We start from the raw sequence: 26529 nt of genomic DNA on the forward strand, positions 1-26529 counted from the left end.
ATCATTAATCTTTCTCGTACTTTTACTGAATTAAAATGATTAAAAAAGCAAAAATAGACTTTGAGGCAAACCATAAAATGCATTTATTTTTTCCTCGTTTAGATAATTCAGAACTTTTTCTCGCCTTAAACAAAATGAATAAAAAAATGACAGCACAATTTTTAGGAAAAGAAAGTCACATTAGTTAGTTGCCTACAATAACAATATCACAAATCTCCACAGAAAAGGAATGGGCAAATTATGTTTTCATTGTTCTTTGTTGTAGCAGCACATTCCCACAAGTAATACAGAATTAATGCACTATATAGAAATAAACGTAAATGATTAAATAATAATTCCCTTATTAGTCCACATGAAGTGCATGGTTTAGAAACCCACAACCAGTATAGCATCAGTCCCACATTAATTAAAACTACTCGTCTAGACAATCTGCATGTAAATTGTTGTGGTACTAAACTAAAAGTGTGTGAGGACACTCATCAGAGGAACAAGTATCAGCATCAGAGAACCACACACACAAGAAGCCTCAGATACCTTCACTTGTTCTGGGACCCACTTATCTGTGGACAGGGGATATAATGAAATGTAGTGAAATATAATGTAATGTATTTACATATAAACCTTTATTGACTGAATGATTGAAATAAATGAGATGTTCACCTGTGTTCCCTTCAGACAACACCAGAGGACCCATGGATATGGAAGCACTGTCATGGAAGTCCAGAGACCTGCGCTCTCTCCGCTGGTGTCCAGAGCCACAGTCCTAATAGAGAAAAGAGCAAAATCCAGCTGTGTGAATCTCTGTTAAATATCACTGAACAAACACGATAAAAGAGTGCACAGAGTCTCCAGAAGAGGGCAGAAAAAACAAGCATTTCAGGCTTGAACATTAAACCTCAGCATCATGGACATTTAGAGAGATATTTCTCTGATCGACAGGAATTGATCAATAGAAAATTCCTAAAACTTTCATTACATTAATTATGACGTACAGATGTAAATTACTCAATACTCACCGTTGAGCAGCGATTGCTTGACAGAAGGCAAAGGTGAACAGCACAGTGCAGATAAAGCTTAGTGGAGTTTGCAGTGAAGATGAACATCCTGAAGGAGAAACGGCTGGATGTCGAGACGCCGTTCTGCAGCAGATCCACTGTGTCGTCATCTGGATTCGGACACCTGAGAATATCAATAATCACAGATTGTTTCAATTTTGTATTAACTGTTTCAAATGATCTCATGCTTTAGTTCTGAAATACTGAAAGACAAAGCATGTAAGGCAATCCTAAAAAGTATATGATTATTATTTATTCAAACACTACATTGAGTTAAGACTATAGGCTTAAAAGAATAGAAAGAAGTCCTGCTTTACTCTGAAAGGATGAGATCCCAGCGGAGGCTGTAATCGGGATCATTCACAGGTGTAGCCCAACACGTGTCCATCACCAGGGCGAACTGGCGGCTGTCGACCCCCTCAACACGAACTTCCACATGCATCTCCTGGTCGAGCTCTGCATCCACTCGACCAGTGAAGGGCCGGGTAAACTCATCATCCTCATATGGGATCATCCAGACCTGATATCTGCCTTCACCAGCGGGAAGAGTCTTGTTCACCATGCTGTCGAAATAATGGATAGATGTGTGTTAAAACTCCTTTTTTTGTCATGGGTAAAATTCTGCTTTAGGAGTAAACCATATATGTTCTTGGTTTAGAGATTATTGGCATATATTTACTGTACTTATACACACACACACGCATTTAATATTCTGTTTTGTTGAACTACTTGGTTAATAACATTAGTGTTGCTGAACCAGAATCTGTATTTGACTCTCACCTCCCCAGTGGATTGATTTCCACATTCATGGAAAGTGTTTGTGATTGAGGATAAGCACAGCTGAAATTAAGATGCAGGATTTTCTCTCTGCTGATGATTAGACCTTCTGATCTCGGTGTCCCCACAATAAAGTTGTTATAGATGAAGTGGGTGCCGTTAGCCTGTGGACAACAAATATAACATAAATATAGCAAATATTGGCTTAAATAATAATAAATAGATTCTACTTTATTGCCCTTAGAAAAATGAACCATGGTTTTGCAACACTAACCATAGTTTAGCCATGGAGTTTTTAGTGAAACTGTGGTTGTACAATTGGAAATTGTGGGAGATTCATTGTCCCAGTTCCTAAAGCCCACACTACACCTTCCCCTAACCCTGCCATAGTGAACCTGCTGATCAGTAAAGGTTCTCGAAGGTGCAGGAAGGGAGACATGGTTTTGAGTGTGGTCATAAGAGACGTTTGAGAAGTCTATAGGGAGGTTTGTTTGGGCCCTTTATTTTGTCGTTACAGATTCAGTGTCCTTACAGACCGCTCTAGACACTTCTCAAAGTCTCCAAGAGATTCCCCAAGGGGTCAGATCAAACTCTGTGGGTGCTATCAGACACTACAAATATTTAGATGGTGTATTGAATAGATTATACACAGTTAAACCCACCACAAGATTTGTTCCACAGATGTGTTCATCATTATCAAATAGGAATTCCACTCGGCCGTTCCGGACCGTTCCTTTGCAGTCGGGATCATTGAGGTGTAAGACATCAGCTGGAAAACCAGCCTCAAAGAGCTGACAGCGAGACACAGATATGGAGCCAGAGCTGCTTTCACAGGTTTCTGAGAAATCTGAGGGGATTAAAACACAAAATATTGTCATTGAGGAAATGTCGAAACTTATGACGGAAAAAAAAAATTGTTAAATGATACCAACCAAAAGAGTCAGGTTGTGGTCTGTGATGGTCTTCGTTACAAAAACAGCCATAAACACCGTTTTTCTTCCCACACCATTCATCCTCAGAGCAGCTGAGTTCAGAACAGCGATCTCTCACATCTAAGATGAAAAGATAGATCAAATACAGCACAAAGACACTGAGTCATTTTTTACTAGGGGCAGAGGTCAACATTCTGGTCCCCTGAACTGATCGGTCTGCAGTCCTCAAGGTAATAAAATAAATATTTTTTGAGTTAATTAAATGTAAGTCATGTAATTTTTTATACTATCCATAGATAGTTCACTTTTCATCCACCTGACCATATGAAATAAATTGGGGTGGTGATATGTTTGGGATTTCCAAATAAAAGCCCTCCAAGTTCTTCACATGTGAAATGTGTAGCAACGATTACTTTTTCACATGATTTTTCAGTCAAGTTTAATATCGGTACGTCTGGCTCAATGTGACATGCCGTGTTTGGTAACACCGGTGACAAAATCACAAAATAATCTGTGCTGAAATGTGCTTTTGACTCACCGCACCGCAGACCCGAGCGCCATTCTGGGATCTGTATCTGCAAGATGGCACAAGCTGTCTCATAGGCCTCAACAGCTGAACATAGCATGCCATTTGCACGTGTGTAGAGACACAGATCATACACACAGGAGTAGAAGTAAGGTGCCGGGTCAACATGAAGATGGCAGTTCTGGAAGGGGCCAGAGGTGTTGGTGATAATACTACAGAGATCAGAATACCTCTGCCTGGATGGACACTCATCAACATTACCAGTCTGGTCTCGGGCACCGCAGCTGAAGAATACAAGGACACTTCAGCTCAATTATATGTTTAGAATTCAACAGAGAGAGTTTTAATTTGGACACTGAGCACTGAACACAAGAAAATTAAACATCTGAATGAAATCAACATTTGGAAGCCAATCTCTATCTCTCTATTTTTGGTTTCTTCCAATCGGGGTTGGCAGAGCAGTCTTTGAATTTTGGTAAAACCCATCCTGACACAAGAAGAGCATGCAAACCATATACAGTACATAAAGGCCTCTTGGCTCCACCAGGGAATGATCTGGTCAATGATAAATCAATGGCAATTTGTAAATACAAATATGTTACATTACATTCATGCAATGTTTCAGTCTGTCAGCAGCAAACAATTCACTTTGATTGCATTCGATAGGGGCTTTAATGGCAAATGATTCATTGCTTTCAAGACATACATTTTATAAGTTCATGGGAATCAAACCATGGCCATGCATTGATAGTGCCTTGCCCTACTGTTTGAGCTGAAAGAACTCCACAAATCACATGAACCCTTTTCTTCATCCATCAAAACCCAAAAGTTGGACAACCCACCAGGTAAAAATGACTGTCCTAAAGTCTTGCGGTTCTTACCCGGGAATGCTGGTGTCTGATTTCCAGCTGTGGCCGAAGGAAACGTCATCAGAAGCGAGTTCTCCACTGGGCAGCACTTTGTCATCCGCAGGATTACCATTGAAATTTCCACACATTCCACATAGAGATCCATCGAATCTTTCACTCACTCTGACTAGAAGGCTGCTATGTCCGTCAAAATGGACAATAAATTCATCGAATGCATTTAGAACGACAAATCCCTGCTCCTCATGTACCTCTACAAGATCATTGACTTGATAAGCCGGTGTGTCAAGAGCATTTCCATCAACCTGGAGGAGAATCAGAAAATGTCAACATAAGAAGAGAGAAAAAGTGAAATATGTATTTATATTGGCATCAATTAAAGAGTAACTTACTCTAACTCTCCTGTTCTGCCCAATACTGATGTGCATATGTTGTTCATGCTGAGACAACCAAACATCCACTGCAGACACAAATGACACCAGCATGTTCCCCCGGTGCCTGTTGGTGGCCACTACACGGAACTGCAGATCACTGTCCGTCACATTACCGCAGGTCTGGGCGATCTCATAGGAACATGTTCCCTGGTAAGATGAACACAATACACTTACTCCTGGTTTTACAGACAAGGCTTAAGCTAGTCCCAGACTAAAATGCATGTTTGAGCTGTTTTAAATAAAAGCAACTTTCCATCGTTTTATAACAAGATGCACACAAGTTTTTTTCTAAGGCATGTTTATAAAAGCTACCAAAATGTCCTAATTAAACTAAAGCCTAATTCTGTTGTAGCAAATGCAACATATAATAATATACATAAAATGTATTAAAGGGGCCGAAGGCCAATTTAGCTCAAAGGGAAATGATTCATTGATTTGCAATGAATCTATGTAACCGAATCACTGAACCGAGCAAATGACTCGTTTGGAGTTCATTTGAACGGGCCGTAATTTGCAAGGATATAAATACCAAATCGATAGTGAAACACTATGTCTTAGCAAGGTAACTTTTGATCGAACAGTACAAGACATTAAATGTGCAAACACAACACAAGGCAAGAGTGAAAGAGTGAGTTGGAAAGAGTGACTCTGTCTTAGAGTGACTCTGACTTAATGTCTTGTACTGTTCGATCTAAAGTTACCTTGCTAAGACATAGTGTTTCACTATAGATTTGGTATTTATATCCTTGCAAATTACGGCCCGTTCAAATGAACTCCAAACGAGTCATTTGCTCGGTTCAGTGATTCGGTTCCATAGATTCATTGCAAATCAATGAATCATTTCCCTTTGAGCTAAATTGGCCTTCGGCCCCTTTAATACATTTTATGTATATTATTATATGTTGCATTTGCTACATATAATTGGTGGAGAATGCGGGCAATAAAAGTCCTGCTCTGAGGGGGGTTACTTAACCAGAGCAGACAGCATGGAGCCGTTCCGTGACTCTGGAATGTGATGTGGGCTCCAGAACTTGGAGTGTTGAAGCCATGTGAATTAATCCCATGAGAGATTAATTTGATTAAGTTGTGTTTGATTCGCCTCGATTCTCTACATATGGGCTTTATGCCCAGCTGCACTACTTCCTGAACTTCAGCCAGCTCCTTGTTTCCTGTGTGCCATTATTGGCCAAATTGATTAATTCAGGTGTACCTGACCTCAGTAGTCATGGCAACAATAATCAGACACACCTGAATTAATCAATTTTGCCAATAATGGCAGACAGGAAACAAGGAGCTGGCTGAAGTTCAGGAAGTAGTTCAGCTGGGCATAAAGCCAATCTAAGTCTATGAAACCAGGCCATAGTATTCATTATTTCTTTCACTTCCCTCTCATAAATATCTTGCAGGACAATGCATACATACATAAATATATGAATATTCTTCGATTCATGAAAGACATTGTGGTGAGCAGGGCGGGGCCGAGGGCCGTGAGAGAAGAGCGTGAGGCCGGTGGTGAGATAACTAATGAGCGACATCTGCGAGTGAGAGAGCGGACGGAGTGACGACAGTGAAGATCGAGAGAGGAACAGGCCTGGACTCTTATGTTGTTTTTTGTTTTATTATGTGTGACAGTAATTGTCTGTGAGGGGCTTCTGTCTTTTACTTTCGTTTTGTTTTTGTTTGTTTTATTTATTAAATTGAGTGTTAAACGTTTGCCGGTTCCAGCCTCCTTCTTCCCATAACAACGAACTGTGTTACAGACATTTGAAATCCAACCTTGTTTAGATATTCTAACACCAATAACCCTCCTTTGAATAAACTTGACTCTTAAGTAATTTGTCCTCAACAAAAACAGCATACCTGAAAGTGGGCCACAGCCCCATCAAAGGTGATGTAGTGGGGGTCGCCCCAGACTGTGCATGTGGACATTGGACTGAAGCAGTCACGCCGTCCATTTCTGACCATACACTCCATGGCCGCTGGGCAGAGGGAAGCAGTGCAGCGTAGATCATTTGGAGCAAAACACTCACAACGTTGGGAACATGTTGAATCCAAGAACTGTTCCCCAATCTACAAAACCAACCATGACAATAAACTTTACATATCCAAAACATAAAATCGGTGATCATTTTTACATACAAAAACATGGTCTCACCATGTAGTTTTTAGAAGTAAATGTAAATACAAGTATTATAATGAGACCATCTTTGTACCATGGTTTTAACCTTACGGTTAACCTTCCCAATTTTTTGAGGTGATGTATGGAGCCATAATACACTAAGGCTATGCTTCCCCTTATCCATTGCACTATATAATATGGCTTAAGATAAAAATATGATGTTTTAAATTAATCCTCACATGATAGTAGAATCCATCATACAAGCAACCGCATTGCTCCACTGGTACACAGAGTCCTCCACTCCTCACAAATCCCTCATCACAGAAACAACCTTCTGAGCATGTGTGTTCACAACTAGCATCGATGCTGCTAGCGCATGTGCGGCCACAGTCGGTGCCACACACCTCATAATGACTGTTTGGGATGTTTGAAGAGCAGTCCATGACTGGCAATGGAACAAAAAGTATAAAATATGTACATGAAACAATATGTACACTATTCAATATTTGAGATTAAATGAAAACTCCTCGAATAAGGGAAATAAATAAATGTTTAGTTTAATTGCACTGGTCTATTTTAAATATCTCCAGTCACTTACCACATGATGCAAGTTCTCTCCAGGGGTAGACCATGGCATTGACAGATTGACAAGCACTCACATAGGATTGGACAGAGCGACACAAGACATCGTTGTGGTTCCCAGAGATGCACACATCAAACACACAGTTATCAAAGTAGGCTTGTGGATCTACAGAACTGTGGCAGAAGCTAAAGGGACCCTGATTGTCTCTGATGATCTCACACAAGGCTTGAGTTGTGCTCTCATCTTGGCACACAGGACAATGGTCTCCACAGCCATGATTACATGATATGTCGTCCTCAACCATCCATTCTGCACCAAACTGGTCCACTGAAGATGCCAGAGCACCTGAAGGAGTGAGGAAGTCGTCCTCCGGATGGCCATTAAAGTTGCCACAGATGCCACACATAGCTCCACTGTAGTCTACTGGCACAACAATGTTTACCTCCCAGGAACCACCAAAACTGACACTGAAACCAAAGTCAGTTGAGACATAGACAAACTGTCCTGTGGAGTAGACGGACACTCGACCAGAGTCAAGATAAACAGGGAGGTTTCTGATCTCTTCATCAACCTAATTGGAGAAAAAGTTCAGCTTGTTTATACAAACATTCTTATCAATAATTACATTGATTACAGTAAGTGGGACTTAGTTACCTTAACAGCAGAATAACCGTTCAAGTCCTTTGACATTTGCACAAGATGCCCAGAGACATTGACAAAAACTTCAACAGTTATTGACACAGGCCATCCATTCCATGCTTCATTTCTTGCATCAACTTGGAAGTGTTGTAGTCCACGGGTATCATCACACACTGTAGCCAGCACATATCGGCATGTGCCTTGAAAGTCAAAGTAGGTTCTATCGAAGGAGATATAATGGGGATCTCCAGAAGCATAACAGCTACCGTGTGGACGAGGATGGCAGCCATACTCCCCTTCCACCACACGGCAGATTTCTTGATCACTGCAAGATGATGGTGTGCAATGGACATTACCAGTGATTCCATCACAGACACACTGGAACTGGCACTCTTCACCATGCCAGAAGTGCTCTCCAGGCTGCCGATAACGGCCCTGATAGTGGCAGCCGCAGCCAGTGGGGGGAACGCAGCGATCTCCATCCAGCACTAGTCCATCATCGCACTGGCATCCCCCCTGGCATGGCAGAGCGCACTGGAAGGGAAATGAGAGGCTAGGGCAGGACGCCGGACAGGATGTGCCACACAGTTCAAAATGGGTATTTGCTGGACAGTTGGGATCTGAGATAATCAAGACAAAACGGGACGGAAAGGAAATGAATGATCAGAATTTTGAAGAAGATACTGTATATACTTTTAATTCTGAAACTCTTACCACCTCAGAAGATACTAACCACAGTGGGTGATACTCCTCCACTCTCCAACTGCAATGCCATTCTGTTGGCACAGTAGTGTGTACCCTCGCAGGGCTTCACATAGAGCCTCCCTGGCACCCTCCGTCTGCTCCAGCATCTGAATGCAGTCTTCAATCCGCTGCCAAGGATCTAGTGTTCTGCTGCATTCAGCAAACGGTCCATCGCTCATTGTCATGATGCTGCAGAGCTCACTGAACTCGCTTCTGTTCTGATAAAGTCCTGATTCCCAAATGTCTGCTGGGTCCTCACAGTTGGCTGACAGGGATCCGTCACGCCAACTATCTGCAAATTGCTGGGAGTCATCCAGCAGGACCCCATCCGGGCTGTAGAATTCATCATCAGGGTTTCCATTCAAGTTCCCACACAGACCTCCAAGTGTACCATTGTAAGTGGTCGGAGCCGTGATTCGGACAATGTGCGGCCAGTCAGCTCTAACGGTCACTCCAAAGTTTGTCTCCAACACGAAACCCCTCACACTACTGTGGTAGATGTGGATCTGACTGGAACCAACACTGATGGGAAGGCCAACCATCTGTCCATCCACCTGAGGAGAATATGAAGGTTAATTAATCTAGCGTATAAGTTTATAATAATTAGGTTCAACTGCTCCAAATAATTTTTGAGCTAACCTGTACATTGCTTCCTTCTCCCAATTCAATGGAAACATGAGTTCCTCCTGCCTCAAAATTTAGGAACCTGGAAAAGTCTTGAAGGCCTCTGGGTACTTTCTCCACAGTCAGAACAAAGTATGGCAGTTGGGATGGCCCCATCACTCTTGCAAGGGTCAGTCCACAAGCTCCTGGGTATCTGAAAGTGTGTCCATCAAAGGTGTGGTATAAACCCAGGCCTTCAACCGAACAAGAAGCATAACTGATGGGTCTGCAGCCCCTCACACCATTATGGAGTCCACACACCTCTGCTGGACCACATTGGTGCTGATAGCAGATCATTGACCTGCCACTGCAAACACACTGTCTCCCACAGTCCTCGTCCAACACCACAGACTGTCCCTCGGAGTAATAGAAGCCCTCAAATGTGCAGCCACAGTTTACTTCAGGCACACATTGTCCAGCACTGAGGATGTAGCCATCATCACAAATACAGCTCTCCTGATTCGGCAAGGGACAGTTCATTGGGGCAGATGGGTTGCTGCAAGTTGCAGGGCAGCTTGTTCCATGAGACTCAAAATGACTGTGCTCAGGGCATAAGATTTCTGGAAATGGAAAGCAGAAATAAGAATATGCATCAAACTCTGGATCCTTTACCAAATATTTCAGTTACATTAAGCTGAATGCCAAATTTACTTCCGATAAACATGGCACTTACCACAAAAGCCTGGTTGCCTCCACTGTCCTAGTTGTACACCCTGCTGTTGGCATTGAGCAGAATACACATTGAGAGCCTGGCACAGAATAGGCTGGTACCCTCCTCCTAAGCAAAGATCATAGACACAGTTCTCTATGTAGGTCTGTGGTGAAAACACAGAATGGCAAGATGCAAAAGGCCCCGAAACATCTCCCAGGATTCCACAGTGATTTGCGTCACTGTAAAAGCTCATTTCACTGTTGGTACAAACTGCACAAGCGAGACCTGTGCACCTGACATCATGGCATTCAGGATCTGTGTCACCCTCTACCTTCCAAGAGTTGGCAAAGTCAACATCCGAGCTCAAGATCTCCCCAGAGACTGAACGGAAGTCATCTTCGGGATGTAGGTTATAGTTCCCACACAGACCACATGTGGCATTCTGGTAGTCATACGGTACAGAGATGGTGACATAGCTATATGCATCATAGGTCACTAGGAGACCAAAATCTGTGCTGATGGCCAAGGAAAAGCCTGACTGGTAGACTTGGATGGATCCATTGTGGAGGGTGAATGGTGTTGCACGAAAGGTCCCATTAACCTTGACAATGTTGAAAACAGACATTAGGAAGATGGTGGATGGCTGAACTCAAATCAACATTACAGCAATACAGTGATTATTACCTTTGCCTCATAATAGTGATTTTTGAGCAATTCAATTTCTTCATTATAGACGAAAACTCTGACCATCCGAGTCCATGACACATGTGTGCTACCCCGATGCTCGTTTTTCCCCTCAATGCGATAGTACGGCAAATCATTTCCACATGCCTAAACATTGACAAAAATTCAGAATAAGTAAAAGATACCCAATGTTTTAATATATCTCTTCTCTAAATAAATGGAAACCCATAGCAGCATTACGAACCTCAGACAGAACATATGTGCAGGTTCCTTGAAAGTGAAATATCTGATTGTCAAAGGTGTAGTAGTGAGGATCACCCGCGATGGTGCATGTTTGCCTCTGAATGTTCTGACAAGAGTATTGGAAAGCAGCTGGACGACAAGCTTGGGAATAAGTACAGGGCTCAGAGCTGCACTGGATGCCATGTCTGGTGCAGGAGCATCTCTGCTGACAGGTGGCATCACTCCAGAAGGAGTCTCCCAGCTGCACTGGAAAACCTATAACAGAGTTTATGGATAGAAACACAAAAAGTGTGTAATTACTGGAAGGCGTCACCAATGGCTCACTATCATTACATTTGAAAAAGTCATTCATAGTCGTCCAGAAAATAGCAAATATTTCAAGGAATCAGAAAAACAGTTTTACCATTAAATTGACAACCACGTGTTCCATGATCTGTCCTGAAGGCCCATCTGCCTGGCACATTGACATTGCTGCTGTATGGTAGGCTTGTGATGCCATTCTGGAGTGATCCAGTTATTGAGAAATGGTGACTTGAGTCGATGGTGTCATAACCAGCCTAATGATAACGAAGACATTCAGATGTCTGATTAGTTAGTCATAAACTGTTCAATACATCATATCAATGTCATCTCGTGCCTACCTGTACGTATCGTTGCGTTGGAGCGATTGCACCGTAGTTCATTACAACAAATGAGAGATGGCCATTTGAAATCAAAACCACTTGGAAAGATGTTTCCTTAAAAAAGACAAATAATAATAATTTTAGTGAAGCAAGAAAACGTGTGTTATACCGATATTTATGTTTAAATGGGCACATGAAGGTCTCCATGGTACCAAATTGTGCTACTTACTGTTCCTGAATTGTAGAAGTATGCAACTCTATCCCATGTTGCAACAAAGACCCATGAAGCAGAGAAACTCAAGTCAGGGAAGTATTGGTTTATGTCTTGGGTCGCCTGTGTAAGGACACTGCCAGAGGTGTATTGTTGATATGATATAACACCATTCCAGCGGTTGTCAATGTCGGTCCAGAATGGAGCGATGATGTCTTTCCCTCCATAAGCTGGGAACTGGTATGGAGAGTAGCTGTTGAATGCCCCGTCAAAATTCAAGTGTCCATTGTTGTTAACCTGAAATAGAAGAGGTCTTATTATCATGTGGAGGATACTTATAAAATATGCTAAATTATTTACAACAGTATTTTAAACTGCAGTGTATGGTCATTTTCCCATTTACCTTTTCACAAAGAGAGTTTACAGACATGTTTTAGACACTCAAAATTCAAAATCCTTTTATATCAGATTGACTTACATTAATTTGGTTGTATGTTTGCCCAAAAAATATAAACAGCTGCTGAAGGTAAATAACCGATGAACCATCATCAATGCGTCCATTTACTGAGTCTCCAGTTCCAAATGGATAAAATTGGCTCGCAATATTGATGCTATTGTCTGAGAGAGAAAAAAAAAACAGTAACAGTATTAAACATGTATTAGTAATTTCATTGGCTCATTGGGTCGTTTTCTCTGGCATGACAGTAGTAGTAGAAGTGTTTATGTTGCTTGTATCTGAAATAAATGATAAATATTATATAAAAAAAATGATCTAAAAATAAATGATTTAAAATAAATAAGTATTATCTCTTACATAAACAAAGGGCACATGTAAATTTATTTACCTGCACAGTATGCCAAAATGCAGCCAGTTGGCCTCACAAACTCATAGACATAATAATCTCCTGGACAGGCTTTGACTTTAATGGGATTGGATTGGAAATAGCAGCAGTCATTGTTCCAGTGACCGCAGACATCTCGAGTGACCACTCCATCCTCAACTGTTGGATGTCCTCCGTTCAGCCACAGAGGAGCACAAGTGCCACAACTATACTCATCAACACATGTGTCCGGCATCTGAACGCTCTGACCCTGAATGAAGAGACGGTACCAGCCGTTCCAGCTGACCGCAGCGTCACACATTATCGGAGGGGAATGTTGATTGTTGGTGGCTCTCCATGAATCATCCAGGATAGTGTAGTTGTAGCAGGGGTCAACAAGGGGAGCTGTTGTCAAGGAAATATTAAAAACATATTTTGCATATTTATTTTTAATGAATAAATCAATGATATTTTGTAGTGGTTATGTTATGAAACAGTTTACGTTCTTTACTTAAGCTCACTGTTTCGTTTGCATTTTAAGTTGAAGCTGAAGATAATTTGTGGAGCTTTCAGAACTTTTCTCTTATCTAGCTGACAGAACAAGTTTTTTTTGTTGTTTTTTTTGGTAATTTTAGACAGATATAATCCAGATATAATAATATATAAATATATGTCTGTAAATGCATTAATTTCCTCTTTCTAATGGTAGGTGTATGCAGACAGGGGTTATGAACTGAGTTTGAGAAACACTGGTGGTTTGGATTTCACTGTTAACAAAGTTTTAGTTCTTCACTTTGTCTAAAAATACCTTCTGTTTACATTCAAATATAGAGAGTTTGAATTGCATAATCATTTGTGAGCTGAATTGCTTTTTACTAATGTGATTTTTGTAAATATTTTCTGCAGAAATTAATTTAGCTATGAACTTACTTAATGTGATTAACAGGAACATTTTAAGAGATCATGTTTAATAAAAATACATGTCCAAAAAGATGCTCAAGATAGTTTATGAAGGAAGCAAGACAATACTTTACCAGTGGTTGTGATTGGTGGAGTAATGGATCCTATGGATGGGATCGTCTCTGATGTTGGTAAGATGGACTGGTTTGAGGCTTCTGGTATTAGGAACATTTTATATTAACAATCAATCATTTCAATTTAATTCAAACAAATTCCAGAAAAGTAAATGGCTGAAGATCATATGAGTAAGTGCTCACCAACACAGTAAGCTCCACAAAATATCGGCTTGACAAACTCATAAACGTAGTAATTTCCTGGACAGGCTTTGACTCTTATAGGATGGGATGTGTAAGTACAGCAGCCATCCCATGAGGAGACACAGACCTGACGGGTGACCACTCCATCCTCCAGCTGTGGGTGCGAGCCGTTGAGCGTCAGTGGATTATAAGTGCCACACATGCCTTGATTTACACATGATTCTGGCATCTGAGTATTTTCACCATTGTTGAACATCCTGTACCAGCCATTCCACTCCACATTATAATCACACATGCCGTAGTTGTAATAGTTGTCTGTGGATCTCCAAGGCTCATCCAGACTGGTATAGTTGTAGCAGGGGTCGACACTTGGGGTGGAGAAAGGCACTATTAGGGAAAAAGGAGAAAGAGAGCATTATATATTTCCGATTAAATATATTCAAATTAATAATATGAATATAAATCAATACAATTCATGACGAGAATGTCAGATATAAAGATGAATAAATATACCTGCACAATATACAGGAACTGGGATTGAAAGAGTTGGTCTGGTAAATTTGTAGACATAATAATTTCCAGGACAAGCTTTGACTTGGATTGGGTCGGATCTGTAGTGACTGCACGGTTCATGACAGGAGCCGTAAACTTCACGAGTAACAACTCCATCTTCTAGTCGAGGATGAGAGTCACCAAGATACAGAGAACTTAAACCTCCACATGACATATATTTAAAACACCACTCAGGCATCTGAGCACTTGATCCATCAATGAAGAGTCGATACCAGCCGTCCCATTCTACACGAGTGTCATCATGATCAATTATGAGTCCATACATAAACCAGTAATTGAGTGTGCTTCTCCAGTAGTTGTCGAGTGTGTTGTAGTTATTACACGGGTCATAATCTGTTAGAGTGAGAGATGATGAGACCAAAACAAACAAACACAATGCGACTGTGAAATAGTGAAAATGTTCGTGCATAAAAATGACCATTTAAACTGTACTGTAAAATTGCAACTTACTCAAGTTGATGGTGGATCCAGTGAATATATCTGGACTCACAGTGGAAACCGCCTTTGAAATAGTGCTGACATCTAAAAAGAAGGAAATTCATGACATGACAGAAACCATTTACAAAATGGTATGAAATACTGAAATAAATGAGAAAATCACAGTACCTGTGCAGTATCCTGAACACCATATTTGTGGATTCACAAGTTCATAGACATAGTAATTGCCTGGACACGCTTTCACTCTGATGGGGGTTGTCGTGTAATCACAGCAGCTTCCCCAATAATACCCTGCACAAACCTCCCTGATCACCACTCCATCCTCTATCTGAGGGTGAGGACCATAGAGCCTCAGATTAAAGTTTGTGTTACAGGCGAATGTACTAATACAGGTCTCATACATCCGGATGTCCATTCCATAGTAGAAAAGCCGGTACCAGCCATTCCAGGAGAAACTTTCATCACAAATGGTATCTCCAATTTCATTGTTGGCTCTCCAGGGACGATCCAGAGACTCATAGTTGTAGCAGGGATCACTGCTGATGCTTTGGAAAGCAACTGTCATGGAGTTTGCAAAAGTACTGTTAAAATGAATTACATCCTAAAGAGCATAAGAGTTTTACACCATATGACCAGTTGTGAAGGTTAATTAGATTTTGAGCAATTATATTGTAACCAGTGGTGTACTGTCTGTCAGGCTAAAGTGAGGCAAGTCTGTCTGACAGAACCCTGTAGAACGGGACAGAACAACACCTGAGGAGGAGCTACATATGACAAGAGGACTGTGGAGTAATATCATAATGTTTTCAAATACATTTTTAGTTTAAATATTAACTATTGAACCAATCGGCTAAAGTGTGATTTGAGAAATTGTGTAACAAAGAGATCTAGATGCTATTGATTAGTAACATAACCAACTATACAGAATGGATAATGAACTATAGTTAGAGCATTTACACTTTATCATGACATAGAAAAATCCAAAAGATAAGATTGAATATTGTACCTGCACAGTACATAGGCAGGGGGGATGATATGATGGGTTTGACAAATTCATAGACGTAATAATCTCCTGGACAGGCTTTGACTCGGATGGATGAGGAACTGTAGGCGCCACAATAACTGTGAGACTCCCCCCAATAACACCAATAATTTCCCACGACTCCACGGGTCACCACTCCATCCTCAAGTGTTGGATGAGGACCGCTGATATACAGTGCAGTTTGTCCTCCACATCCCACATAACTCACACCCCACACAGACATCTGGGCACTTTCTCCATTCAGATACAGCCGATACCAGCCGCTCCATTCAACAAGAGTGTCGTCATATTCATAGTACCGAAATGGGCTTTGACGTATGTCTCTCCAGGATTCATCAAGAGTGTTATAGTCATAGCATGGATCAGTTGTTGGTTCTGAGAGAAAAAAAAGATTCATTGAGGTGACAAACACAAGAGTTCAGGTAAACATCTAACATCTGTGTCTGTTTGAAAGAGGAGATATTGGGATGGTGAAATGAGGATGAATTAAATACTTAACTTACAACAAGTGTTTCCTTTAAATCCCTCTGGGGGTAGGATTGTTGCATTATTCCAAATAAATAGTTTATGATCCACAAATAAATGTAAAGAGATTCACAAAAAAAATATAAAACTCACAAATAAATAACATGAGATTTGCAAATAAAACGTCTTGGGTTATGACTATAACCCTTGTTCCCTGAGAAGGTAACAAGACACTGTGTCGAGAATCGACACTTTGGGGACACTCCTTTAGTGTGCACCTCTGAAGTATGAATGAAATTAATTCAATCTTGATTGGTGTTGCATCATGACGTAACATGTGACGGCATAACCGGAAGCATAAAAGCGAAGCTGGCACAACACGTACCAGCCTCGTGATGAAGCAAGACGCTCTAAGGCCTAGAGGGGCGTGGCAGAACGACGCAGTGTCTCGTTCCCTTCACAGGGGTTATAGTCATAACCCGAGACATTCCCTTTCGAGGGAACTCAACACTGCGTCGAGAATCAGCACTTTGGGGAACGAATGCAGACACTAGGCCACGCACCAAATAGGCTTGTCCCGGAGTGAAACTGATATAGGCACTCAGCTAGGACGAAAGCATGTCTTCGCCAGGCGTACTAGGGAAGTGCAGACTATAGAATCTGACGAAAGTGTGAGGAGAAGCCCACCCGGCTGCCTCACAGATCTCATGAATGGGGCCTTAGAGGATGCTATATCCCTGGTAGAGTGAGCCCTAATAGCCAAGGGTGAAGGTAAATCACGCACCCTATAGGCTAACATAATAGCCTGAACTATCCAACTGCTAATAGTCTGCTTAGAAGCAGGCAGTCCCTTCCTAGGTGATCTAAAACACACTAGAAGTTGGTCCGACCTCCTCTAGGAAGAGGACCTCTCAAGTTAAACTCTTAAAACGCTGACAGGACAAAGCAAATGGAGCTTTAAGAGTTTACCGGCAGAAGAGGAAAGCTCTTTCCTCTTCCAGAAAGAGGACCTCTCAAGGTAAACTCTTAAAGCTCCATTTGCTTTGTCCTGTCAGCGTTTTAAGAGTTTAACTTGAGAGGTCCTCTTTCTGGAAGTTTACCGGCAGAAGAGGAAAGCTCTTTCCTCTTCCAGAAAGAGGACCTCTCAAGGTAAACTCTTAAAGCTCCATTTGCTTTGTCCTGTCAGCGTTTTAAGAGTTTAACTTGAGAGGTCCTCTTTCTGGAAGAGGAAAGAGCTTTCCTCTTCTGCCGACACATGTTGTGGAGGATGAAGAGCTTGAAGAACTGTAGACTGAGCCACATTAGAGAGCACCTTCGGCACGTAACCAGACTTAGGGTGTAAAATGGCCTTTACTCCGCCAGGGGCAAACTCCAAACAGGCTGGTGTCACTGTCAGGGCTTGGAGATGTCCTATTCTTTTAATAGACGTAATAGCTGAGAGAGAAAAAACATTTTAAAAGCCAAGACCCTTCGGTGAAGCCGACTGAAGTGGTTCGAAGGGGGCCAGGGATAACCCTTTGAGGACCACTGCCAGGTCCCAGGCAGGAACCCTGGACCTAGCTCATTCTCCAAAATACCACGGAGAAACCGTATGACCAGCTGATGCCTCCCCCCAAAGGCCCAACGTTTAAAGGTGCATGGAAAGCCGCAATGGCAGCCACGTATACTTTTTAAAGTGGAAGGGGAGAGACCCGCCGAGAAGCGGTCTTGAAGAAATTCCAGAACTGAAGCTACCTGGCAGTTGACTGGATCTACATCATGTTCTCGACACCAATTAGAGAAAACATTCCACTTAAAGGGCACCTATTATGCCCCTTTTTACAAGATGTAATATTGGTCTCGGTTGTCCCCAGAATGTATTTGTGAAGTTTCAGCTCAAAATACCCCACAGTTAATTTATTATAACCATTTGAAAATGTCATTTTGGGGCCTGTTTGAAAATGAGCTGTTTTGAGGCCTGCCACTTTAATGCAAATGAGCTGCATATCCCTGCCCTGCCTTTGGATGAGGGCGTAACTTGAAACCTATGGCTATGGCACACGGTAAGCAGAAGGGGAGAGTGAGAGACGCGCTATTTTGTCTGTCTGTCATTCAGCGTACGTTTGAATCAGAATATATAAATAGCACAAAGAGACTCCTGCAGAATAAACACAAATGAGAATGGACCAGTACGTCTCGGTATGGTTATTTGATACATTTATGTACTTACAGAGCTGTAATCGCGTCCTCTTTGCAAGTATGGAGGAGCAACACACACACACACAGACACACAAACACTAACGCTGGCGCATTTTTTTTTAAACTAACGTTACATACACATGCTGTGATAAAGTTTGCTACGTAACTTACAAGCGAAATTACATTTATGCAGGGACCTGTGGCGTCATGTTTAGCTACTTGTCATACAGCCAGGTGCTTCTGTGGCAAATGTGAGAAGACGGCTAACTTACAGAACAGGAACATATATGCGGTTTTTAATACAATATCTTTAAAAATATATATGTGTGGTTACACACTATACAAACAAGGTTTAAATTATATACACTGACATTTTACGACGACAACAATTTTAGACGCTTTTGTTGTTGAATTGGCTGACAGACTGAAAAGACTATTTGCTCAAAAATCATAAAATACACTTACTGTTACTGGATGTGACGGTGGATCGCAAACAGTAGACAACTATCCACAGTTGAGGATTAACTTTTAAGCCACAACAACAGGATTAACCCACGAGTCGATAAGTTATGTTTCCAAGAGACATTACCGGCTGTACAATGGAGGATGGTGTGTACAGATCGCCGAGGGCGGGGTCTAGGCCACAGCCACACTGTCAATCAAACCCCTTGCTCACTTTCTACGTCACAAAGAGCTGGATCTCAGCTCGTTCTGACACAGTGCATATGATTTATTGAGATTGTAAAAAAAAAACACTGGGTGGATTTTTATCATTCTAGGGTGGTTTTGCTCACACACTGCCAACACACATTGATGTTCAAACACCATGTAAAAGTGAATTTTCCATAATAGGTGCCCTTTAAGGCCATACAATCTCCTGGTGGATGGAGCGCTAGAGCTAAGAATGGTTTCAACTACTCCTACTGATAATCCAGCTTCTAAGTACTGAGCCCACTCCCACAGACCCACAGCTTCCACAGCTCCGGGCGATGGGGGAATATTGTGCCCTCCGCTTGAGACAAAAGATCCCTCCTCAGAGGAATCTGCCACGGTTGATCTATCAGGAGTGACAGTAAGTCTGAGAACCATACTCGAGCCGGCCAGAACGGGGCTATCAGAAGAAGATTGATGCCCTCCTGACGGACCCTCTCCAGGACTCCCGGAAGCAGAGCGATTGGGGGAAAGCGTAGAGGCGAAGCCTCGGCCAGGCCTGTACCATGGCATCCAACCCCAGTGGGGCTGGATGTGAGAGGGAGAACCAAAGTGGCCAGTGGGACATCGCTCGAGACGCGAATAGATCCACTTCCATTGGTCCAAACCTCTCCCATATCAACTTCACCACATCTGGATGAAGTCACCATTCCCCAGGCCTCAGCCCCTGCCTCGACAGGATGTCTGCTCCCTGTTTCTGAACCCCCGGCATATATATTGCTCTTATGGATTATATTTTCCCTTGATATCATAAAATTATATGATGTGTCAGTCTGGACAGAGGGCGCAATCTGAGTCCCCCCTGTCTATTCAGATAGGCCACCAATGATGTATTGTCCGAACGTATCAAGACATGATGACCCTTGATGTCTGGAAGGAAGCTCATCAAAGCCCTGAACACAGCCAACATCTCTAGGCAATTTATATGCCAAGAATGATTATGGGTCCTGCCACAGACCCCTGGCAAAGCGGCCGTCCATGACCGCGCCCCAACCAGTAAGGGAGGCATCTGTCGATACGGTTTTTCGGCGACATGATGCTCATAACACTGGTCCTTGGGACAGTATCCAAGGTTTCTTCCAAATTACTAGGGAACGAAGGCATCTGCGCGTATCCCTGACTATACGGAACAGATTTCCCCTCTGGGAAAACCCCTTGGCTTTTAGCCACCACTGAAGGGACCTCAAGGGAGAGGAGGAGGCCAACAAGGGAGAGGAGGAGGCCAACAAGGGAGAGGAGGAGGCCAAAAGGGGAGAGGAGAAGGCCAACAAGGGAGAGGAGGAGGCCAAAAAGGGAGAGGAGAAGGCCAACAAGGGAGGAGGAGGAGGCCAAAAAGGGAGAGAAGGAGGCCAACAAGGGAGAGGAGGAGGCCAACAAGGGAGAGGAGGAGGCCAACAAGGGAGAGGAGGAGGCCAACAAGGGAGATGAGGAGGCCAACAAGGGAGAGGAGAAGGCCAACAAGGGAGAGGAGGAGGTCAACAAGGGAGAAGAGAAGGCCAACAAGGGAGAGGAGGAGGCCAACAAGGGAGAGGAGGAGGCCAACAAGGGAGAGGAGGAGGCCAACAAGGGAGAGGAGAAGGCCAACAAGGGAGAGGAGGAGGTCAAAAAGGGAGAGGAGGAGGCCAAAAAGGGAGAGGAGAAGGCCAACAAGGGAGATGAGGAGGCCAACAAGGGAGAGGAGAAGGCCAAAAAGCAAGGGAGAGGAGGAGGCCAAAAAGGGAGAGGAGAAGGCCAACAAGGGAGATGAGGAGGCCAACAAGGGAGAGGAGAAGGCCAAAAAGCAAGGGAGAGGAGGAGGCCAACAAGGGAGAGGAGAAGGCCAACAAGGGAGAGGAGGAGGCCAACAAGCAAGGGAGAGGAGGAGGCCAACAAGGGAGAGGAGAAGGCCAACAAGGGAGAGGAGGAGGCCAACAAGCAAGGGAGAGGAGGAGGCCAACAAGGGAGAGGAGGAGGCCAAAAAGGGAGAGGAGGAGACCAACAAGGGAGAGGAGGAGGCCAACAAGGGAGATGAGGAGGCCAACAAGGAAGATGAGGAGGCCAACAAGGGAGAGGAGAAGGCCAACAAGGGAGAGGAGAAGGCCAACAAGGGAGAGGAGAAGGCCAACAAGGGAGAGGAGGAGGCCAACAAGCAAGGGAGAGGAGGAGGCCAACAAGGGAGAGGAGGAGGCCAAAAAGGGAGAGGAGAAGGCCAACAAGGGAGAGGAGGAGACCAACAAGGGAGAGGAGGAGGCCAACAAGGGAGATGAGGAGGCCAACAAGGGAGAGGAGAAGGCCAACAAGGGAGAGGAGAAGGCCAACAAGGGAGAGGAGGAGGTCAACAAGGGAGAGGAGAAGGCCAACAAGGGAGAGGAGGAGGCCAACAAGGGAGAGGAGGAGGCCAAAAAGGGAGAGGAGAAGGCCAACAAGGGAGAGGAGGAGGCCAAAAAGGGAGAGGAGAAGGCTAACAAGGGAGAGGAGGAGGTCAACAAGGGAGAGGAGAAGGCCAACAAGGGAGAGGAGGAGGCCAAAAAGGGAGAGGAGGAGGCCAACAAGGAAGAGGAGGAGGCCAACAAGGGAGAGGAGGAGGTCAACAAGGGAGAGGAGGAGGCCAACAAGGGAGATGAGAAGGTCCAGGAAGGAGATGAGAAGGTCCAAGAGGGAGAGGAGAAGGCCAACAAGGGAGAGGAGAAGGTCCAGGAAGGAGAGAAGGAGGAGGGCAACAAGGGAGAGGAGAAGGTCCAGGAGGGAGATGAGAAGGTCCAGGAGGGAGAGGAGGAGGGCAACAAGGGAGATGAGATGGTCCAGGAGGGAGAGGAGGAGGGCAACAAGGGAGAGGAGAAGGCCAACAATGGAGAACAAGACAAACTCTCACCATCATTACGGACGAGATGCGAGCAACAGTCATTGACCATGTCATTGTCCATGGCATGACAATGGCTAAAGTAGGACTAAGACCCCGTTTAAACCTGGTATTAAAATGCGATCTGTATCCAGATAAGTTATCCGGATAATAAGTACTGATTCCATTTACACCTGGCCACATAAATGTGTTTTTGCAAAACGGATATAAATCCGATCTTCACCTTCTGCGTTATATGCAGATTTATTGGATTGCAAGCAACAGATCTGAGCAGCATTTTATTGATCATCAGCTAATTTCCAAATCAGAGACATCAATAAGAGAGAGTGGCAACAGGCCTGGTAAGATAATTTCGTTTCTTTACTTGAAGATACGTTAACTGCGTCTGTGACTTACTTTCACTTTTATTTGCGATGTTTGCACGTTGAATAGACGCTCAGCTGCTCATCTGCGGTGATGCGTGTCGCATCTGACTAGGCTATAACATGACATATAGCCTATATAACACGCTCTCACTCGTTTATTTTTTAGCATTTTTGGGAGGAGTAACATATACATATGTGGTTTCAACAACCAGATTGCGTTTACACCTAGTAAAGATCCGGACACAATGCGAGCCAGACTACCTCCAGATGTGGTCAGGCAGATCCGATCACGATCCGATCACAACGCGTTTACACCTTGCATTAACATGCTTTTTTTATTATCCGGATAACTTATCTGGATACAGATCGCATTTTAATACCAGGTGTAAACGGGGTCTAAGAGTCCGTCCAAACCTGAGTAGTTTCACCGTGGCCACCATTATCAGGGCATTCAGACGACACAACAGGTTTTGTACTCTATTGCTTTCTTTGTCACAATACAATTTTACAAGCCTGTGAAAGTAGTCTATTGGTTTCAAATCAGTTGTTACTGTATTGTAAAACATTTCAATTTACAACACGTTTCTTTCTTTAGAGTTGAAAAAATGCCACATAGAGGAGGCAGGGTTGCCATATTTACAGCGTCACAAGAAACCCTTGTTGTGGATATGGTTTGTGAGAACAACCTCATCAGTCTCCAGGAAATCAGAGATAGTCATTGCTGATAATGTCAACTTTGAGAGCATTGATGTCAGCTTGGCCACAACAGACAAGAGTTCTCCGGCACCAAAAGATGCGGATGAAACAGGTCTATAGGGTTCCCTTTGAGTGGAACTCTGCGCGACCTAAAGACCTACGTTACGAGTATGTGCAAGTAAGTATGCATCCATGTTCACAGTACAGTTAGTGGACATACTGTGTTGCTCAGTAGCCTACATTACTTCTGGACAATACTGTGCTACCTGATTGACTGTTGTTCTGAACACGTGTGCACTTTCACATTTTCATTACAGTTGGGCCCGATGGCCAGACCTCATGAGAACCTCTTCCTGGATGAGGCTGACTTTAAATGGTGAAAACGTGGAGGTGTTTGATCGCTTCTCTTCTTGGCCCGTATTGAATGAACTGGGCTAGTTAAGTGCGATCAAAGCGACTTGCGCGCCGTGCACGCACTGAGACGAGAGAGGTATGCATCAACTCGTCTTAGTTAAGGGAATAACATAGTTTAATATGAAAAGCCGGTGGAGTATCCCTTTAAGAGAACGTTCTATTTACATTAAGAAAACTTTCCTGGATCACTATCCCATCATAATATTTGCAATCTCTGCATGATGAAAATAATTCAGAAGAATTTGTTAGGCCATATAGGCAATTTTATTATCAGTCATATTAAATTGAGGCCACCGGAAATCAAAGCTGTGCAAATATATCTCATAATACAGGAGCTATATTTGCTCAGCTTTAATTTCCTGTGGCCTCAATTTAATGACTGATAATATAATTGCCTAAATGGCCAAGTCGATTATTTTAAATTATTTACATGCATCACAAACTTATAACGGATATTATAATGGATCTGATTTGCTCATGTCAAACAATATTCCTCCAGACTGTCACTTAATATATTATATTACCCGTTGTATTGTCCATAGTTGTAGTTTCAGTTGTTGTAGTTTCGGTTGTGGTTGTCTCTGGCATGACAGTGGTAGTAGTGTTTATGGTGCTTGAATCTGAAACGAATTATAAATATTAGATTCAAATAAACAATTATTATCTCTTTCATAAACGAAGGGCACATGTAAATTTATTTACCTGCACAGTATGCCAAATGGCAGGCAGTTGGCCTCACAAACTCATAGACATAATAATCTCCTGGACAGGCTTTGACTTTAATGGGATTGGACTGAAAAGCGCAGCAGTTATTGCTCCAGTGACCGCAGACATCTCGAGTGACCACTCCATCCTCAACTGTTGGATGTCCTCCGTTCAGCCACAGAGGAGCATGAGTGCCACAACTATACTCATCAACACATGTGTCCGGCATCTGAACGCTCTGACCCTGAATGAAGAGACGGTACCAGCCGTTCCAGCTGACCGCAGTGTCACACATTATCTGAGAGGAATGTTGATTGTTGGTGGCTCTCCATGAATCATCCAGGATATTGTAGTTGTAGCAGGGGTCAACAGGGGGAGCTGTTGTCATGGAAATATTAAAAATATATATTTTGAGGAATGAATAAATAAATGTTTTTTGATGTGTATTTTTTGTAATGGTTAAGTCATTAAACAGTTTACACTGTTTACTTAAGCTCACTGTTCTATTTGCATTTTAAGTTGAGTCTGTAGACAATTTGTCAAAAGCTTTCAGAACATCTCTCATCTAGCTGACAAAACGAGATAAAAACAGCCAAATTTGAGTCCCTTTGAGTCTACACACTGTTGATTGAAAATGATAATTTTGTTTTTTCTTTCAAAATTAAAATGTCTTAATTTTAGAACTGACCGTGTCCACATTAAAAAAAAAATTTCCAAGTAAGTGACATTATAGCAAAGAACAACAATATACTATGAAACTGTATGAATGAATAAAAGGATATCAAATTACACTCTTATTCTTATATTCTTATTCTTATTCTAGTGTAACTTGATCTAGTTAAAATCTAGGATCTCTGTCAAATGCATAAATGTAAAACTAAAAGCTAAAATGTAAAACTAAAAACTATATATATAAACTCATACATATATAGACGAATATAATCCAGATATAGTAATATATAAATATCTGTCTGTAAATGCAGTAATTTCCCTCTTTCTAGTGGTAGGTGTATGCAGACAGGGGTTATGAACTGAGTTTGAGAAACACTGGTGGTTTAGATTTCACTGTTAACAAAGTTTTAGTTCTTCACTTTGTCTAAAAATACCTTCTGTTTACATTCAAATATAGAGAGTTTGAATTGCATAATCATTTGTGAGCTGAATTGCTTTTTACTAATATGATTTTTGTAAATATTTTCTGCAGAAATTAATTTAGCTATGAATTTACTTAATGTGATTAACAGGAACATTTCAAGAGATCATGTTTAATAAAAATACATGTCCAAAAATATGAGAGTTTATAAAGGAAGCAAGACAATACTTTACCAGTGGTTGTGATTGGTGGAGTAATGGATCCTATGGATGGGATCGTCTCTGTTGTTGATGAGATGGACTGGTTTGAGGCATCTGGTATTAAGAACATTTTATATTAACAACAATCATTTAATTATAATTCAAAATCCAGAAAAGTAAATGGCTGAAGATCATATGAGTATCTCACCAACACAGTAAGCTCCACAAAATTTCGGCCTGACAAACTCATAAACGTAGTAATTTCCTGGACAGGCTTTGACTCTTATAGGATGGGATTTGTAAGTACAGCAGCCACTCGATATGGAGACACAGACCAGACGGGTGACCACTCCATCCTCCAGCTGTGGGTGAGCGTCGTTGAGCGTCAGTGGTTCATAAATGCCAGGTGTGTACCGATTTACACATGATTCTGGCATCTGAGCATTTTCACCATTGTTGAACATCCTGTACCAGCCATTCCACTCCACATTATAATCACACATGCCATAGTAGTTATAGTTGTCTGTGGATCTCCAAGGCTCATCCAGACTGGTATAGTTGTAGCAGGGGTCGACACTTGGGGTGGAGAAAGGCACTATTAAGGAACAAATAGAAAGGCAGTATTGCAGATTAAATATAATCAAATTAATAATATGAATATAAATCAATACAATTAATGACAAGCATGTCAGATATAAAGATGAATGAATATACCTGCACAATATACAGGAGCTGGGACTGAAAGTGGCGGCCTGGTCAATTTGTAGACATAATAATTTCCAGGACAAGCTTTGACTTGGATTGGGTCAGATCTGTAGCGACTGCACTGTTCAAAGTAAGTACCATAAACTTCACGAGTAACAACTCCATCTTCTAGCCGAGGATGAGAGCCATCAAGCCACAGAGAAATATAACCTCCACATGCCATATTATAAAAACACCACTCAGGCATCTGAGCACTTGATCCATCAATGAAGAGTCGATACCAGCCGTCCCATTCTACACGAGTGTCATCATGATC

The 26529-nt window shown here is 42.4% G+C and overlaps 1 protein-coding gene across 1 annotated transcript; it reads right to left on the reverse strand.

Annotated features, from left to right (window-relative positions):
• Nucleotides 1-89: 89 nt before the first annotated feature.
• LOC120474774 (alpha-tectorin) lies at nt 90-26278 on the reverse strand. The gene is made up of 35 exons (XM_089122393.1): nt 26223-26278; nt 25717-26103; nt 25542-25622; nt 24213-24593; nt 24035-24130; nt 15807-16217; nt 14969-15358; nt 14813-14884; nt 14303-14695; nt 13790-14176; nt 13607-13687; nt 12597-12977; nt 12230-12369; nt 11770-12048; nt 11559-11654; nt 11321-11474; nt 10919-11172; nt 10675-10821; nt 10012-10591; nt 9315-9898; nt 8665-9229; nt 7947-8551; nt 7308-7863; nt 6949-7154; nt 6451-6660; nt 4549-4737; nt 4172-4461; nt 3303-3574; nt 2765-2884; nt 2495-2679; nt 1836-1996; nt 1373-1618; nt 1017-1179; nt 661-763; nt 90-560 (listed from the first exon to the last, which is right to left on the reverse strand). The coding sequence occupies exons 2-35, from the start codon at nt 26009-26011 to the stop codon at nt 457-459; spliced, it is 9177 nt and encodes a 3058-aa protein (XP_088978519.1). The 5' UTR covers nt 26012-26103; nt 26223-26278; the 3' UTR covers nt 90-456.
• Between the last annotated feature and the right edge of the window lie 251 nt (nt 26279-26529).

The sequence above is a fragment of the Pimephales promelas genome, chromosome 17 (genome assembly GCF_988280905.1).
Source record: "Pimephales promelas chromosome 17, fPimPro1.hap1.1, whole genome shotgun sequence".
NCBI classification, from domain to species: Eukaryota; Metazoa; Chordata; class Actinopteri; order Cypriniformes; family Leuciscidae; genus Pimephales; species Pimephales promelas.

Coding starts and splice junctions, on each gene's coding strand:
- LOC120474774 (XM_089122393.1), bottom strand. CDS start 26,011: ATGTGTGATTATAATGTGGAGTGGAATGGCTGGTACAGGATGTTCAAC. Junction 25,623..25,716: donor TTGTGGAGCTTACTGTGTTG/GTGAGATACTCA, acceptor TCTTAATACCAG/ATGCCTCAAACCAGTCCATC. Junction 11,655..11,769: donor ACTTCTACAATTCAGGAACA/GTAAGTAGCACA, acceptor GTCTTTTTTAAG/GAAACATCTTTCCAAGTGGT.